This window comes from Mustela nigripes, chromosome 15 (genome assembly GCF_022355385.1).
Source record: "Mustela nigripes isolate SB6536 chromosome 15, MUSNIG.SB6536, whole genome shotgun sequence".
NCBI lineage: Eukaryota > Metazoa > Chordata > Mammalia > Carnivora > Mustelidae > Mustela > Mustela nigripes.
The window spans coordinates 16,751,455-16,770,046 of NC_081571.1; the positions used below are offsets into that span (position 1 = coordinate 16,751,455).

An 18,592-nucleotide genomic window follows, 5' to 3' on the forward strand; every position below is an offset into this window, starting at 1 on the left:
GAGCCTGATGCAGGGTTCGATCCCAGGACCCTGGGACCATGACCTGAGCCGAAGGCAGAGGCTTAACCCTCTGAGCCACCCAGGCACCCCTTCTCTCTCTCTTTTTACATATTCTTTTATTCTCTTTTTGTTTGTTTAATTGGCCTATCTTTAAATCCACTAATTCTCTTTTAACCTTATTGAGTCTATTGATAAGCCTATTGAAGGCATTATTATCTCTTTTACTGTATTTTTTAATTTCTAACATTTTTATAGTTTCTTACTTTGTTTTAAAATTCCCCATCAGTTTATGCATTGTGGACTTATCTTTTCAACTATTAACTCTTAATATATTAATAATAGTTATTTTAAAATTCTTTGATAGTTCTAACACATGGTTTATCTGTGATTCTCGTTCTGTTAGTTTGTGAATCTGTCAGTTTTCCTTCTTTGTACGTCTTGTGCTTTTTGATTGAAAGCTGGACATTATATAGAGGGTGGTAATAACTGACATTCATAGTATTTATTCTGGAAATGGGCTTGCCTCTTATGGTGGGCCTTTAATGTTGTAGGTTAAGTCATTCTACCCAGCAGCTGAGATACTGTGTTTTCTTGTTTTAGTTACTCTCAGTGCACCACATGCCTTAAATTCTTTTATGTGTACCTTGTCTTTATCTGGGGGCTGGTCTGTCAGAATGTTTTACCCTATTCTACCCTGATTTTTAGGCTGTCCTTTAAGCCTACATTTTAACGAAGTCCTCTACACTGTGGTGCCTTCTACAGTAGTAGACTTCTGTTATTTGTATTGAGCACTTGCAAGCCTGGTTTTCGGTGGACATGGAGTTGTTTCCTGTTTTTCTGGTTCAGACTTGGTTTTAGGCAGGTATTGCCCTGGATTTTGGAAGTGGGATTTTCCACTGATCCTGCCCATTTCCAAGTAGTTGGGGAATCTCTAATTATTAGAACTCGGGAATTTTTCTTGCCCTCCATTAGAATAGAGTTTTTTACTGTTCCTTTCTCCAGCTTCAAACTAGTCTCTCTGCTACCCTGGAAGGGGCAGGGTTTGCTGTTCTTTTCTAAGATGTATAAGACCTTTGTTCCATAGAGGTTATGGGGAAGAAGGTGCAGGCAGGGCTTTGTGTCTTTTCTGCAACAGTTATGTTTTATTGGACTAGTTGACTAGAAAGGAGGAATTTATCCATTTGTTTTGGTTTTTTTTCTGTCTAAAACACATGTAATTAACAATTTCCAACATGCACTTCATAAAAAGCTTTTATACTTATCTAAAGACATTCCAGCATTACATTTCCTAAAACTTGAAAAGTATGTACTTGGAATTTAGTTTACCGTATAGAGTAAACCTCTTACATGCAGAAGAATTCTATTTAGGTTTAGTTTTCTGTTTTTAGTTTAAGTTCATCTATTTTCTTCACCTGTACTCATGCACTTAAAAATGTATGTGATTCTTTCAAAAAAGAATAAGGAGAAAATGTCGGTTTTTAGTTTAAAAGATCACGAGGAAGTAAAGTAAGCAAGCATTTTTTCACCTTCATGTTTTGATTAGGGTAACCATAAAAAGTTATAGTGAGAAAAACTGTTTAGCAGTAGGTCATAGGGTTATAGAATCTGAGATTCAGGATGCATTTACTCATCAGCTATCTAATGTTAAATTATATTTTAGAGATGCCTGGGTGGCTGAATTCATTGAGCGTCGCTCTCTTTTTTTTTTTAAGATTTTTATTTATTTATTTGACAGATAGAGATCACAAGTAGGCAGAGAGGCAGGCAGAGAGAGGAAGGGAAGCCGACCTTCGGCTGAGCAGAGAGCCCAAGGCAGGGTTTGATCCCAAGACCCTGGGATCATGACCTGAGCCGAAGGCAGAGGCTTTAACCCACTGAGCCACCCAGGCTCCCCAAGCGTCTGACTCTAGATTTCAGCTCAGGTTGTGATCTCAGGGTCGTGAGATTGATCCCCTGGTCGGGCTCCCTGATAAGCATGGAGACTGCTTAAGATTCTTTCTCCCTGTCCCTGTGCCTCTCCCCTCTACTCGTGCTTGCTCTCTCTTAAATATATATATATATATTTCACATTGGAAGCTTAACGAAAGCCAAACAAAGTATTTTAAGTCAGTGTTTGTCATTTCCTAGTCATGGTATATAGCCAAGTCAAGAATTCAACTTTACAATTTACAGTTTTGCTGTCATTAATAATCTCCTAATCTTTTCTTTTTATCTGATTTTACTTAAGCAAATCACTTCATTTACCTATGCTCATATTTCCTAACTTACCCAGGAACATTTGATTAATGAAATCTTATGGAATTCACTAGTGTAATAATTTCCTTTATATCTAAGCTCTCTTATTATGTACAGTACTTAAAGTTATATAATTATTTTCATTCTAGATTTTATTATTATATATAACCATTTTATATGATTTAAGGAATGAAGAAATTTAAGAACTTTAATGTACAAAATTAAATTAAGTATTTGTTATATTTATGATATGTTAAGGACCTAGGAGAGTACAAAAAGTTAAAACCAAAAGTAAGAATTATAAATGTATTAAGTGGCATAAGTGTAAAGGAGCTTATTAATATAGTACTCACAACATAAGCAGTGTCCTAAATGAAAGTAAAGTTACTGTGTTTTTCTAGAATTCTAAAGCATATAACATTTGAAAATAATCAATACTTTGTAGTGAAACATGTTTGTAAGGAGATTGATTTAGAAAGTGAGACAAAAATCTTACCTTTTTCTGCTGATTTAGTTAGTCGCCTTAGCTTTTGTATGTCCTGAGGTCATTTACAGTTGGCAAGATTCGATGGATTTTCACACATTTTTTCCTATCATGAAACAATTATATCTTTATTCATGAAATTTCTTAGAATCTGTAAATCTCTGTAAATGAGATTTTCTTAATGTAAGTAAAAACCAATACATTATTTTGTTTTTTAAAACCATAAAAATAAAACTCTTGTGTTTTAAGTCATGCTATCTTAATCCAGGCATTGATGCTTTAACATTTCATCTAAAGCATTATTATTTTCTTTGAATATTTTGTTTTTGTAGTTGTAAAATTTGTGAGAGTGGTTGATAAATTACCCAACTTGCAACAGTAGTTTTCTTCATATCCCTCTTTAAAGAATTTGCACTTAGCTATCAAGAAAAATAGCCAATGTCAAAATAACATCATAAGCATCATTAATGTGACTGAAGGGAATTAAAAAAAATTGAGTAGGAGGAGAAAAATGAGAAGCTTGAGAGAATGCATTTCAACCTGGAGTTGGCCCAAGAACTTTCCTAAATACTATGAAGCTGCTAGAGTGTTAAGATTATAAATCTCACTCAAGACTGTACAGGGCAAATTACCCATGTCCTGAAACCTCAGATTTTTTTGTGCATAAGGTATCTTTTAATGAATTAATGTTTCTTGAATAAATGAAAGTAAGCTTTCAAATGAAACTGAAAAATTATTAATCTTTTCCCTAAATCAAGTAAAATATGCCAATTTTTCTTACAAAATAATTTGCCAAAAAACTTCATTTTCTGGTAGTTATTACATGTACTGTTTAAAAAAATTATATTCAAAATGAAGAGAATAACTCATTTATTTTGATAGGACATAAGGCCAAGGAATTCTCTAGTGTTAACTTTTTTTTTTTTTTTTTTTTTACATGTTAGCAGATAAATTTTTCAGCTATGTCTTGAGAAAAGGAAGTTCTACATTATGTACTTTTCTCAGATGAGAAATGAAATATCAGTTTTTTGTTTTTTGGTGTTTTTTTTTGGTGATTGGTGTTCTTTGCCTGGTGATAGAGGAGGATATTAAGCTGATCTATATTTATATCATGTTTTTTGAGAATTTAAATTGTGTAAAGATGAGGATCACACACTTTATATGATGTTTACTTTCCTTTAAAATACATTGTGTGGAATCTATAAATATTAATGACAACAACTAAAACTTGTCCATTTTTTTCACTGTAAAAAAGTGATGGTGCAACTTTTCCACTTAGAATAGGCTGTTGTTTGATAGCTAAATCTGGCAGTTTAATTTGATGATGGTTTTCTGTACTCAAAACCTTTGATTTCTTGCTGGGTAAAATGTTACATTGTTCTCCATTAGAATATTAAAATGATGGTTACAGAATGATATGTAAGAGCATCATTTAATATTCTATTGAGTTTTATACTATTGTAGGGATTCTTTTTTATCCCTTACCCTTAAGTCATTAATACACATGTATGCACACACATGTGATTAGTTATTAAATTAATTGAGGTTTCTATTTGATATGTATCGCAGAACAGTACTTTTGAAACAGTAATTTTGAAGCCTGTAAGTCTTATAGAAACCCATAAATTATGGAAAAAAGTCATAACCTGGGGAAGAAATATACCTGAATTTAATTAGATAATAATATATTACAATAGATAACTATGATGTGAATCTTTATACATCTAAGAATTTTCTAAATTTAATTTCATTCTTATTAATTATTCTTAAATAAAAGTATTTACGCTTCACTGAGAATTTAGGTACAGAAACAAATAATAACATCTAGATTTATCCCCTGTTCATAGGTTTGCTCTTAACATTCTTACTCATCTTTCCTTAGAGGAGGGGATTATGTTACCTGGGAAGTTATGGGACATGATCTTGGAGATTAGAAGGAATGTATTAATTAGTAGATATAAAAAAGGAGTTCTGTCTGTATTCACTAAAATCAGAGATAAGTTGTTATGATTATTTTATGACTTCAGGTAGCCTTCCCTTTGCAGCTTTATTACAATTTACTAGTAGTAAGTACTCTCATTAAAACAGGTATTTTCAAAGTGAGTTTCCTGGATCAGCAGTAGCAAACCACCTGAGAATTTTTTAGAAGTGCAGATTCTCACAGTACACCCAGACCTGCTGAATCAGAAGTTATGGGGATGGGGTTCTAGGAATCTGTGTTTAAACAGCATTACCAGTGATTAATGATGTACTACATGTTGGCTAATTAAACATGATAAAAAAATAAAGAAGGTGCTGACTTAGTTCGGGAATAACAGAGTAAGGGAGAATACTGAGAATTCTCTATATCTTCAGCATGTCTTCAAAGCCCTACCCAGTTCCCTTTTTCTTGCTTAAATTTTTCCTCTGGAATATTCTCTTGAGGTATTTGTGGAAGTGCCACACCAGTTTCCTCTCTAAGTTCTTTCTCTAAAGCTTTGACCCAGGTAAGAGGAGACAAAGTCAGATAGAAGTGCTAATGGTGACTCTTTGAGTGCTTAAATGATTCAGATTCCATGATTCCAAGTTGGGAAAGAAGGAATCCTAGATTATTCCCTCACCCCTATTTAATCGCCAACAATGCAGTACTTTAGTTTCAAATATTAGTAGTATTTTGAAAATTATCCTATGATTAATTACCTTTTTGTCATTTAAGTTTTCCTCGCATATAGCAAAGTGTTACACAGCTTTGTGGTGGAACTTTTATTATTTTGAAGCATTGTTTAGTTTTTTGCTGTACATGTCTTCTGTGTAGAACAGTGTGTGTTCCTCTAACATTGTATTATTATATTGATTTTGTTTTTTAATCAGAGCTATATTTTCTGAGAGTAAATATAGATTTGTTTTATTCAAAGTAGCTATTATAAGAGCTGCCATTATTGACATCTCACTGTGTGTGCCCGGTAGTTTTCTCTGCACTCTATGTGCCTTAGTGCATTTAACTCTCACCAGTAGGCACCATGGTTATTTCCATTTTATAGGCAAAGGAAGTCTAATGCCTCAAGCTCACCTAGGTAGCATAAGAGAGAACTAGCATTTCAGTCTATGCAGTCTTATTTCAAAGCATTTATTTTCTAAGAGAGATAGTTAGATGTTAACGGATTATTTATTTGCTTGAGCAGAATTAGTCTTTACTAATTTTTTTTTACATATACTATTTTTTTACATATATTACTTGAAGTATTTTCAAGACCATCAAATAGTGCTTATGTGAGGCCATATAACTCAAAATTTAACAGTGAACAAATATAAATGATAATGTAGGAATTAGTAAAAAATAGTAATAGAAATAAAAAATGCCTACCTGAGCAACAGCAATTTAATTTTATTACACTGAATTCTATTTATCTTCTTATTTATCCAGCTTTTCAGGGAATTTTTAGGCAACTCTAGAGAACAAAGTTGAATTCTTTGTAACTGACACAATGATCCATTTAGTAGGTGTTCAAAACAGTTTTCTTTCATAGATAGAAGGATAGTCATGGAAGAGAATAGAACCAAGAGCAGAGTCTGTGGCCTGTGCAGGTTAAAGAATCCCAGTTGCCTTTCACAGAATATTCTACTTTTTTTTTTTTCTTTTAAGATTTGCTTATTTATTTTAGAGAGCATGGCAGGGAGGGGCAAATGGAGAAGGAGAGAGGGAATATTATGCAGACTCCCCACTGAGCACAGGGAGGGCTTGATTTCATGACTTTGAGATCATGACCAGAGCCCAGTTTGAGAGTCCTGGGCTTAACCCACTGAGCCACCCAGGCACCTCTGCTCATTCTACTTTGGCTGCAGTCTTTAGAGTAGCCTTATGATTGATGTGAAACTCTACAGGGTGTCCCCTCTACTGAAGCTGTTATTATTCCATGAGTTAGAATTGTACTTTTATGATTTTTCAAGATTTTAATTTGGAAGTTAACTTTATTTGACTTTTGTATTGAATTATATTTACTAGTGTTTATGTCTTAATTTCAACAGCATCACTGCAAAACTTGAAAGAGCTTTAGAAAAAGTTGCTCCTCTTCTTCGTGAAATTTTTGTAGACTTTGCCCCATTCCTATCTCGTACACTTCTTGGCAGTCATGGACAAGAGCTATTGATAGAAGGTATGATTTCTCTCTCTATTCTAATTATTTTAGTTTCCTATAATGTATCTATTACTCATGATATAATCTGTACTTCTGGCGGAATATTTATTGCCAAAAGAATATAAAGACATTGCTTCCACAAATTCTAATAAGATATTCATACATGCTTTCTTCTTATTTATTTTTAAAAATAACATGTTCTCATAACAGAATGGAGAATTTTGAAAAAGTATTGGACTAGGAGACTCTGGCTCTTATAATCCTAGTCTACCAGGGTTGCAGTGTATCCTTCATGAGAATGGTGTGTTTACTAAGCAATATGCTCTAAAATTTCCTTCAAATCTAAGAGCCCTGCTTCTATAAGTCATTTCTTATTCTTATAATATTTGTAATATGAAAATTCTTAACTGAAAAAATGTAAAGAAATATTTACCTGGAATTAATGAAGTTACTGTCTTTTTTACTCAACAGCTGCTTCAATGGAATGAGAAAGGAAAACAGATAAATTAATTATTATGTATCAAAATTAGGAGAGCAGCTTTTAAAAATACGGTTCTCTGAAGTCTTCTTTCTTTAAAAAGTTCATTTTATAAATATTCAAGAACTTCAGAAAGGGGTAATCCATATCTAGATGATCCTGTGCGTAAATAATGGCTATAGGTACTATTCCTTGAATTTAGCAGCCTTATGTATGTTTTTTTGCTTTTCACTTTCTATTTACTGTCATTTTCTATGATTATTCTATCATTGTCTCAATTGCTTTTACACAATCTCTTTCAGTTAGGTGAGACAGTAATGTTAATAGTCAGACTGGGTTTAAATCCTTGTTCTACTACTTCCTGGGCTCTCTGAACTTTTTGAATAATTTAGCCATTTTGTAACTTAACATTCTTTCTATAAAATATAATCAGTGATAGCACCTCTTTCCCAGGGTTCTTGTGAAGATTAAATTATATAATGCATATAAAGTTCTTAGAACAGGGACACACAAGTGAGCTATTCTTTTTTTTTTTTTTTTTTTTTTTTTTAAACACTGAATTCTTGTTCTAGGCCAAGCATTGTCTTAGGTACTTTAGAATATATTAGTATATAAAAGACCAATCTAAAAAAGGAAACAAATGAAAAAACAGAAACAGACTCATAAATAGAACAAGCTGGTGGTGGACAGAGAAGAGGAGGATGGGGGCTGGATAAAATGGGTGAAGGGGAGTGGCAGATAAGCTTCTGGTTATGGAATGAGTAAGTCACAGGGATGAAAGATTACAGCATAGGGGAATACAGTGAGTAGTATTATAATAGCATTGTACAGTAACAGTTGGAAGCTACATTTGTGGTGAGCATAGTAGAACATATAAAATTATTGAATCACTGTGTTGTACACCTGAAGCTAATGTAACACTGTGTGTCAGCTCTACTTTATAAAACAAACAAACAAACAAAAAACAACCTTATTTAAAAAAAAAAAATCCCTGCCTTGTGAAGCTTATATTTCAGCAAGGACAAGACATTTAGGTAAGTACTGAACATAATAAATAAATTATAGAACATGATGGAAGATGGTCAATGCTATGTTAAAGGATAAGTCCAACAGAGGGGTTTGGGATTCTAAAAATGACAGGGTCGGGTTGCAGTTTATTTAATAAATCACTCTCTTTTAAACTGCAGCCCATCTCTGCCATTTTTAAAAGCCCAAACCGCTATGTTGAACTTATCCTTTAACATAGCATTTACCATCTTCTAACATGCTCTATAATTTTAAGTAGACCAATGGTAAAAATTACATTTAAGCAAAGACTGAAAGGAGGTGAGTCATATAGCTTACTAGAAAAGTGTTCTAGACTGAGAGAATATTTAGTAAAATGACCTCATAATGTGTTACTTTACCATAAGAAAAAAAATTAATAAACATTATTGAAAAAATAAATCTTAAATTTTTTTTCATTCAGTGTAAATCTTTTATTTTTCCTATATATATTTTCCTAAAATGATTTGACAAATTTATATAAGGAAATATAAATAGTGGTCCAAGACATGCTAAAAAAACCAGAGAACAAATTTAGAAATGTTAATAATGGGTCCTTATAGTGCTATTAAAACTGGGACACAAATCAGCAGTAAGTTTTCTGGCAGCCAAAGCTAAGGAAGGAATTATTTTAAGTTATAAGAACCACATTCCTGGTTCCTCAGTGACAGTTTGTGACAATTTGAAGCTCTAAGGAATTACTATCAGATAACACTTAACTGCTCTTTGTTGGTTAGGCAAAACCCCACATAGGTAGCCCCTTTCCAGAATTTGCTATGACCAGGCATCTGTAGACTTTCTTATTTCTTCCCAAAACCGCAGTAAGAAGGTAGGAGAAAAAGCTGGGTAGGTAATTGAGAGCAGTTTTTCTTGGGCTTCCCTAAGTTTACGTAAAATATTTTGAGTTGAGTTGAAAGACTTAAGAACATATCTCTTGGATTTTTAAAAAAGTGACTATGCTAAAAATGAAACATTGGAACATGTTAAGAGTTGAAAGTTCATTTTGTGTTCATCTGGCAGAATACAATTTTATGTTGTAACTTTTCTGCATCCAAAGAGTTTAATATATCCCATTTTTAAAACTATGTGGATATAATGTTGGTATCCCTTTTTTGTGTTCAATTTATTGTGCTTAATAAAATGATGATAGTAAATGGCAGAATTTTAGATTTTGAGTTGTATTTTTTAAATTAATTAATTTATTTTCAGCCTAACAGTATTCATTATTTTTTCACCACACACAGTGCTCCATGCAATCCATGCCCTCTATAATACCCACCACCTGGTACCCCAACCTCCCACCCCCCGCCCCTTCAAACCCCTCAGATTGTTTTTCAGAGTCCACATTTTTTAAATAGAAGGTTGACACAGTATGTCCTCAAATTTCTGCTGATCAATACAATCTAAAAGTCTAGAAACATCTGCTGTATAACAGAACAGCGTTCTGTATCCCTCACAATTTAGTTATAACTTTCCTTTTCAGACTCAACTAGTCTCTGTCCTCTTGTATGGAAGACATTAATTAAACATGAAAAAAAGTTACTCAATATTACATTTCCTTGTTTTTGTACAACTCTTCTGGATTGGATCTTTTTTTCTTTTTTCTCTCCCCCAAATTATTCCCATCCTTTGAATTCTGTTTCAGATTCCTTAAGTCTAATTAATGTCTTGTCTTCTGTGATCCTGTGCCATTTTATTTATACAATTTTGATAAAATTATTCATCACTTATAAATAAGAAATATCTTATTGTTTATATTGTATAGTCTAGCTTAATTTGGTACATAATAGTCAGTATTTTTTCCTTTTATACTTGACTAGAAAATTATTTTTGTTACTGATATTGGTAGAGGTAAGTTTTAAAATGAGGTGGTCAGACAAGTAAAATGTTGGGTTCTTTGGTAAAAATTCCCAGTTTTGATCAGTCATCCACAACTGTGAACTGACTGCTTTGCTCATTCTTGCTCTCTAACCCAACCTCCGGAAATACATGTCCTTTCATGTTCTCATTCTTGAACATGTATTCTTGGTCATTCTTTCTTTTTCCTCCTCCTCCATTTTCCTCCTTTTTCTCATTTGAAACACTGTTGTTCTCTGAGAAGAAAAACTGTCAAACTATTATAAAAGACTCAGGGGATGTACATGATAAAAATATTTTTTGTTAGCCATTGAGTATTTAAAAATAATGCTTATGATGAATATATCCCACTGCTTTTGACTTCATCATGTATATCTAAATGTTAAGAACAAAGCTGGATTTGGATAACTGAAGATATTTTATGTCTTAAGAAAAGAGAAGGCAATTATTCTTAGTTTCAAGTAACCATAAAGTATATTTGAATTGCATCTTTATTTGTTTTATATTCATTTGTTCTTAATTTATACTTGTATTCATGTAGTTTTTTTTATAAAGTAATCATTGATATTTTGTATTGTCTACGTCCTTTAAAATACAAGCTAAAAAGGTATCCTTTCATTTTCTTAATTTGTCTGTCACTTTTATTAGTCAATCTGTGTTTATTATTATTGTATGATTCTAGAGTATTTAATTTAATATAGTTCTTAACATTTTAAGGTCATTCATTGACAGTACCTATTTTTATATGCCTTTTGATGTATACTTGTTTTCTCATGGCAATAATTAAGGATTTTTGGAGACAGTGGTTATTTGGAGATTGGTGAACTTTCTCTAAGAAAATCCTAGCTTTCAAAGGTGCAAACTAAAGCATAAAAATTAAAGTCGCTATGTATGCAAGTATCAAAATCCACCAGCCCATGACAAAACAACCCTTGGTCCAACAGTTATATTTGCTTGGTTTGCTGCAGCAATGGAGGTTGTGCTGAAGGGGTCCAGTTGGAGATTGGAGGCTGTCAGGAAGCAGATTAGATCTTGCTAATTTTTATTCAAGAGTCCTAAGGAATACAGTGAACCCAGAGTTATCATTAATAATAAAGAATCAGTAGTCACTTAAGTTAATTAGAAGAGAAAATGTTTAGGGGTGTGTGTGTCTTAATCTCATGTCCTTTACTCTGTCTTATTCCACCACAGCAGATTGGCCCTGAGAAATCACTGTTTATATTCTGTGAGCATTATTTATGTTTGATTAAGAACTCAAAAGAGTATTAAAGGTAGCTTAATTATGATGAGGTAGCTTAAAGTCTTACAGCTACCAAAGACAGGAAATGAAAAAACAGGTAGATGTAAAGCAGCCTTAAAATGGGAGAGGAGAGTCAGTATCCTACTCCCTTTGACTCTCAAGGCAACTTTATAAAGCTTTCTATCTTGGCTTCTCTCTGTGTATTAACTCAATTTTTTACTTCTTTCTCAGACTAACCTCACATTTTTAGTCATCAGAACATGACCCAGTATAGTACCCCACCCTAACTCCAAATGTGCTTTTAATGTAAATGTCTTTCATCAGTTGACTATAGTCACTGTTTATGAAGAGAGGATCTGAGGGGCTCAGCCTTGGCTTTGGTATCTACCTCAGTTACAATCAGCTAATATTGGGGTAGATGGGAAGGGTGAAGTTGGATGTAATATATAGTCTGAATCTTTTAGAAGCTATACATTTAAGTTAAACATCTTAGAAAGGGATGGTGGCAGTGCAGGAAATATTATACTAAAGTGTCTATTATACTTTTGGTGATACTAATAAATGTTTTATTGAAGTTATATAGTACTCAAGAATATTTAAGTTTCCAAGACCAGCATTTCTTTATTTTTATTTTTTAAAGATTTATTTATTTATTTATTTGTCAGCAAGAACAAGAGAGCCCAAGCAGGGGGAATGGTGGAGGGAGAAGGGGAAGCAAGCTCCCCACTGAGCAAGGAGCCCGATTCAGGGCTCTTCAGAACCCTGGGATCATGACCTGAGCTGAAAGCCGATGTTTAACCAACTGAGCCACCCAGGTGTCCCTAGCATTTTTTATATAATAGCATGGAATTTCCACTCAACCAAAAGAACATCATTGAAATGTTATTATAAAAAGAATGACCCTAATCAAGAAGTCCAGTTCACCTTTGGATCATTCATAGTAACAGTATAGCTACATAATTAGAAAAACTTGAATATGTTTATTTTAATTAAAAAATTATAGATTGAAATGTATTTTCAGAAGTTATTAAAATAACAATAATACCAAAAAAATGTACGTGGAAGATTCAGTATAGACGGTAACGAGGGGCATACTTTTGAAATAACCCCGAATTCCTCCATGAAAATCAGAACGGTAGATGTTGAAACAAGAACTACAGCAACAACAAATGAAGGTTACAATTAAACTAGGTGACAAGGTATCCCATCAATCCTCCAAATATGACTGTGTTGAGATATAAGAGCTACAAGATAACTCATGGGTTAGTAGAAGGGAGGGGGAAAGCAAGATGGCTCTGAGGAAAATAGTCTATAAGTACTTACTGGTAAACCCAGAGGGCCAATTTGAAAACAGCAGCTAAAATAGAGAGGGTTTTTGCACACTATAATAGCAGATGATTCCAAGGGTTCCATGGTAAGGCTGGATGGGGCTAAGCCATCCAGGCCCCATAAGTAATTAACCAAGTAGAGTTCTCCCAAGACAAAGGTCCACATTGGGAAGAAACTAATATGAAAAGAATCCAAACTGAGCAACAGAAGTGCAAGAGAGTCAAAGAGAAAGTCCACATAAAACTGGGTTGTGAACACAGGCAGAGCTGATAGTTCTCAGAAAATAGGTTGTCGTATTTTTGAAAACTATATGAAAACAGAAGAGGGATCTCTAGAACCTGAAGAAAGAAGGAAAAGGGCTATCCTGTAAGTTTGGGTAAATTAATTTAACATAAAACAATAAGTAACAAAAAGGATCATAATCCCACATTTTACAGTAAGAAAAATAAGAATAAGTAGAATATACCCCCTCAAACCGTGAAGGCAGGCCAGAAAAAAAGGCAAAATTATGTAAATGAGCTGAAAAGACATTAGAAAAGATACAGGATATGAAAGAAAAATTTATATCAGAATTTAGAGAATATCACAAATGTGGTGATAGAACTTAGGAGATAATTGAAAGTAAGAAGAAAAATAATTTTAGAAATGAAAACTAAGTTAGAAGAAATAAAGAAGTATGTAAACTCAACAGATAAGGCTATAAAAGACATAGAAGGTAAAAAAGAAAAATGATAAATTTTTTTAAATGACTAAAGAGACTAGAAAATCTAGGACAGATTTAGAATATTGAACATATGTATGAGTTTCCAAAAAAGAAAACCAAAGAAAAGAACTCTAAAATAATAGGATCAGTTATTCAAGGAAACTCTTGGAATTTGGCAGGGCGCGGGGGTTGGGGGGGGTGGAATTGGAGTGGGAGAAGAACCATGGAGACTATGGACTCCAGGAAACAAATGGAGAGTTTTAGAAGGAAGAGGGTTGGGTGGTTTGAATGAGCCTGATGATGGGTATTAAGGAAGGCATGTATTGCATGGAGCACTGGGTGTTACAAGCAGACAATGAATCATGGAACACTACATCAAAAAGTAACGATGTACTGTATGATGATTAACACAACACAATAAAAAAATAAAAATAAAAGATTTTTAAAAATATATATGTAAAAAGCACACTGAATGAAAAAATTACTCAGGCAACCAACATTGAGACATATCTAATACAATTAATAAACTTCAAAGGAAAAGAAAACCCATAGCATCTAGATTAAAATGCAAATTAACTTATAGGAGAAAGAGAATCAAATTGTCATCATACTTTTTTGACAGATGTATTTTCTGCCAGAAGAAAATGGAGTAGGATATTTAAGATAGTCAAGGAATGAAAATGATGGCAAAACTGGCTTTTGTGTATAGAGACTGCAGATAAACTATTAAAATGCAAGAATTCGGGGAATATTATTCCTATGAGGCCTCCTGAGGAATCTACTGTAGAATAAGTGTCAGACAACTGAAGCAACTACAGAGTGTAAACACAGGGACTCATGATAACCCTCAAATATACATGTATTTTGGAGAACTAACCCTTTAGTTATGTGAGAGAGAATGTGGTGTATAATGGCTATGTGCTCTGAAAACTGAAAAAGGTAGAACAGTAATTATATTTGTAGCGCCATTATTGATATTTTTATAAAACTGTTTCATGTTTTATAAAACAATTAGTAATTATTGATATTCTAATTATTTTATTTTGACAATCAGGATTCTCATTAAATAAAGGAAATCCAGATATAAAATACAGTTTAAGCAAAATCATTCTGTTTTGAATTTGAATGAGACATTATAAGAGCTAAATTATTATGTGCACACACACAACACACATACACACGCTCACACTCACATATGTACTGCAGTCCTATGTACTGTTTCGCCTAGGAGCAATGACCAAGTTAGTAGCAGTTAAGTATATCTAGAGTCCAGATTGCAGACTTGAATTATTATTTGCTGTTGAAAGAAGCCAGTTTCTTGGAGAAATGGGTGATTTCAAAGCTGTAAGTGCTCTTGATTTGCCTGCAAGATTTGGTGATACCAAAACCAAAGAAGATACCAAACACTATCAAAAAGACTGAGGAGCTGACTTGAAGACAATCTTCTTGGCCAAAGATGGGGCATTTTGAGCATCAGCAAATTAATAACTGCAATGTATCAAAATGCATGGGTATGTTTAAATATGTAAGTCATAAGAATGATTTTTAAAATGACTTAGTTGAATTTAGAATATAAGGAACCAGCTCATTATTTTAAAAACTGATCAGTGGGGTGCCTAGGTAGCTCAGTGGGTTAAGCCGCTGCCTTTGGCTCAGGTCATGATCTCAGGGTCCTGGGATCGAGTCCTGCATCGGGCTCTCTGCTCAGCAGGGAGCCTGCTTCCTCCTCTCTCTCTCTCTGACTACCTTTCTGCCTACATGTGATCTCTCTCTGTCAAATGAATAAATAAAAAATCTTTAAAAAACAAAAATTAACACTGGTGGAAATTTTGCACTACAAATGTCTTGGTTTCTTCAAAATAATTTATATAGCAAAAGAAGAGATGAGGGGATCTGTAGCTTAAAACAGCTCTAAAAGATATCTCAAAAAATCAGTAAAATTGAGTTGTTTATACATATAATTCTGTCATTTTGGTGATGAGCTTTTAAAAAAAACAAAGTGAAGGATGCCTGGGTGGCTCAGTCAGTTAAGTGTCTACCTTTGGCTCAGGTCATGATCCCAGGGTCCTGAGTCAGGTCAGCTCCTTAGTCCCAGGATCTCTCTCTGTCAGAATAAATAAATAAATTATTTAAAAAAAAAAACACCTTAAGTGATTATCATAAAAACTAGATAATAGTTTGTTGAAAGTAAGGAGAATAGTGCAAGACACAAGGAGAGGAGACTTTTTGGGAAATTTGGCAAAAGTCTGTTTCTTCAACTTATGTAATGGTTTTAAGGGTGTTTGTTCTTAAATAATTCATTAGCTGTTTTATGCATTTAACTTATCTGTGTTATATTTTACAGAAGTATTTTAATGTTCTCTAAGAAGAAAGTTATAAAAAGCTTTTAATGACATTAAAAACAAGTAATGGTGAACTATATCATGTTCATGGTAGGAAGATGATCTCACAAAGAAGTAATTTCTGTCCATGATTATCCATCACTTGAATAAGAACTTGTTTTCAGAAATCTCAGATTATTTTCATGGAATTTGATGAGTTTTTCTCTTAATTTTCTATAGTTGAATGGCTGAAAATAACCAAAATAACTTTGAAGATGAGAAAGCTATTGTAATTTTAAAAGTGTATAATGGCCCAGGGCTAAACAGATCATTGTGTCTGAATAAATATCCAGAACCAGATCCCAACTCAGAGGGACAGGGCTGTGACAGAGCTGTCATTACAAAAGGAGATGGATGAACAATGCAGTAAATACAGCTAAATCAATTGGAAAACTTTTTGGTAATTAAAATAATTGAATCCCTTCTTCACTGTATACACAAAAAGTCATACTAAGATGGTTGAAAAAGCAAAACTTCAAATTCTGTAGAAGAAAATACAGGAAAATATCTGTATTTCTAAAGTCAAAATATTTTTTAATTAGACCTCCCCCCAAAAAAGTATAAAATTTAGTGGTTGATAAATTTGACCATCTAAGAATTACTTTGGTTTATCAAAAGGACACATTAAAAAGTGAAAAAATGGAGAGTGACATCAACAAGATGCCAAACCAGAAAGCTTCAGACCTTGGTTCCACCATAGAAACACTGAATAAACAATAATATACAGACCAAAAGAGCTTTATTAAAACTGTAAGAACCAGTTAAAAAACTGCTGCTACCAAGAAAATACTCCAAAAGTTAGAAATCCCATGGTGTTTTGTCTTTGTGCCACCTCCTCCCCAGTGCAACATGAGATGCCATGGTCAGGAGGAAATCACTGAATTCCCATTTTTTCCCTTAGCATGCAAGAAAAGAGTACAGATTCCTTGCAACATTCTAGATTGTCTGGTGGCTGTGCAAAAGACTAATTTCTGTCTTGCCTGTCTCAAAACAGTGATGGAAATGGTGGTACGATTTCGCTAATAGTTTAAAGGCTACTAAAAGAAGTAATAGGTAACATGGCACGTTATTGATGCAGGAGCTATGCAGTTCTGTGGGCAGTTGAGGGGATGAGATTATGGGGAAAGTTTTGAGGGGATCTTTAAGCCAGCCAGTCAGTGAAGTTCTTCTCTTACACAAAGACAGTTCATAAAGATTGGAAGAGGTTACTTTTTTCCAAATGCCCAGATCTCCACAGAAGTTTGCAATTTATGCAAAGAACAGGGATACATGACCCTTTGAAATAAATTTCCAAAAACTGATCCTAAGGAAATGCATCCTTTGATTTTATATGACAAAGGTTTTTTTTTTAGCTTGCTTAAATATGTTTAATGAACTAAATGAAAACACAGACTGACAAGAAAATCATGAAAATATTTTATTAACAAAAGAAGAACATCAGCAAAGAGATATTTTAAAAGAACTAAATAAAATTGGACTTTTAAAAATGCAACAGCTTAATTGAAAAATTCACTGCCGGGGTTCAAGAGCAGACTTGATAAGACAGATGAGAGTCAGTGAACTTAAAGACAGGTCATTTGAAATGACTAAGTTAGAGGAGCAAAAGGAAAAAGGAATGAGAAAAGTGAGCAGAAACTATGGGACTTATGGTATATTATCAGACAGATTAATATGGGCATCTATGGCAGTACCAGAAAGAGAAGACAAAAAGGGACAGAGAATGAATTTGAAGAGATAATGGCTGAAAACTTAATACAATTTCATGAAGCCAAACAAACATATGCCAGGATACATTATAATTCAACCAAGAAAAGTTGAAGACAAAGAGAAAATCTCGAAAGCAATGAGAGAAAAACTACTTGTCACATACAAAGAAGTTCTCTAAGAATGTCAACAGCTTTTTCAGCAATAAACTCGTACACCAAAAGGCAGTGGGATAATATATTTTTTAAAATACCATTAACCAAAATACTATATCCAGCACCAATGTCTTCAAAACTAGAGAAGAGAAAATTCCCCAAATAAACAAAAACTGAGAGAGTTCATTATCACTAGACCTAATCTAGAAGAAATGGCAGAGATAGCCCTTCCACTTGAAACAAAATGACAATAACTTGAAGACACAAGAAAATATAAAGTTCTCCAATAAAGGTAAATACCTGGATAAATAGCAAAAACTGTATTATAATTTTGGTTGATAACTCCACTTTCACTTCTTTTATAGGATTTGAAAGGCGAACCATACAAATATCTAAATCTTTGCTAATGGGCACGCAATATATAAAGATATAATTTGTGACAGCAAGATAAATCATGGAGGGAGTCACAGTGATGTAAAGGAATTTTTGTAGGTATTGTAGCAATTTAAGTTCAGTGTAAAACATTGTTATACCTTTAAGATATTTTATGTAATCCCCATGATTACAAAGAAAATATCTATAGAATTCATGTAGAAGAAATTAAAAAGGGGATGAAAGTACGTCTTTAAAGAAATGAAATCTTGCCATTTGCGACAACATGGATGGAACTAGAGCGTATCATGCTTAGCGAAATAAGTCAAGCCCAGAAAGACAACTATCATATGATCTCCCTGATATGAGGAAGTGGTGATGCAACATGGGGGCTTAAGTGGGTAGGAGAAGAATCAGTGAAACAAGATGGGATTGGGAGGGAGACAAACCATAAGTGACTCTTAATCTCAGTTTGTTTTGTGAGATTAAGAGTCA

At 33.4% G+C, this 18,592-nt stretch overlaps 1 protein-coding gene across 3 annotated transcripts in view; it reads left to right on the forward strand.

Annotated features, from left to right (window-relative positions):
- Window positions 1–18,592, forward strand: part of NBEA (neurobeachin) — a 682,324-nt gene that overhangs the window by 285,954 nt on the left and 377,778 nt on the right. For all 3 annotated transcript variants that reach the window (XM_059377712.1, XM_059377713.1, XM_059377714.1), the window contains one exon: window positions 6,725–6,852. In XM_059377712.1, coding sequence (XP_059233695.1) covers window positions 6,725–6,852 — 128 coding nt within the window. The remainder of the gene's footprint in view (window positions 1–6,724; window positions 6,853–18,592) is intronic.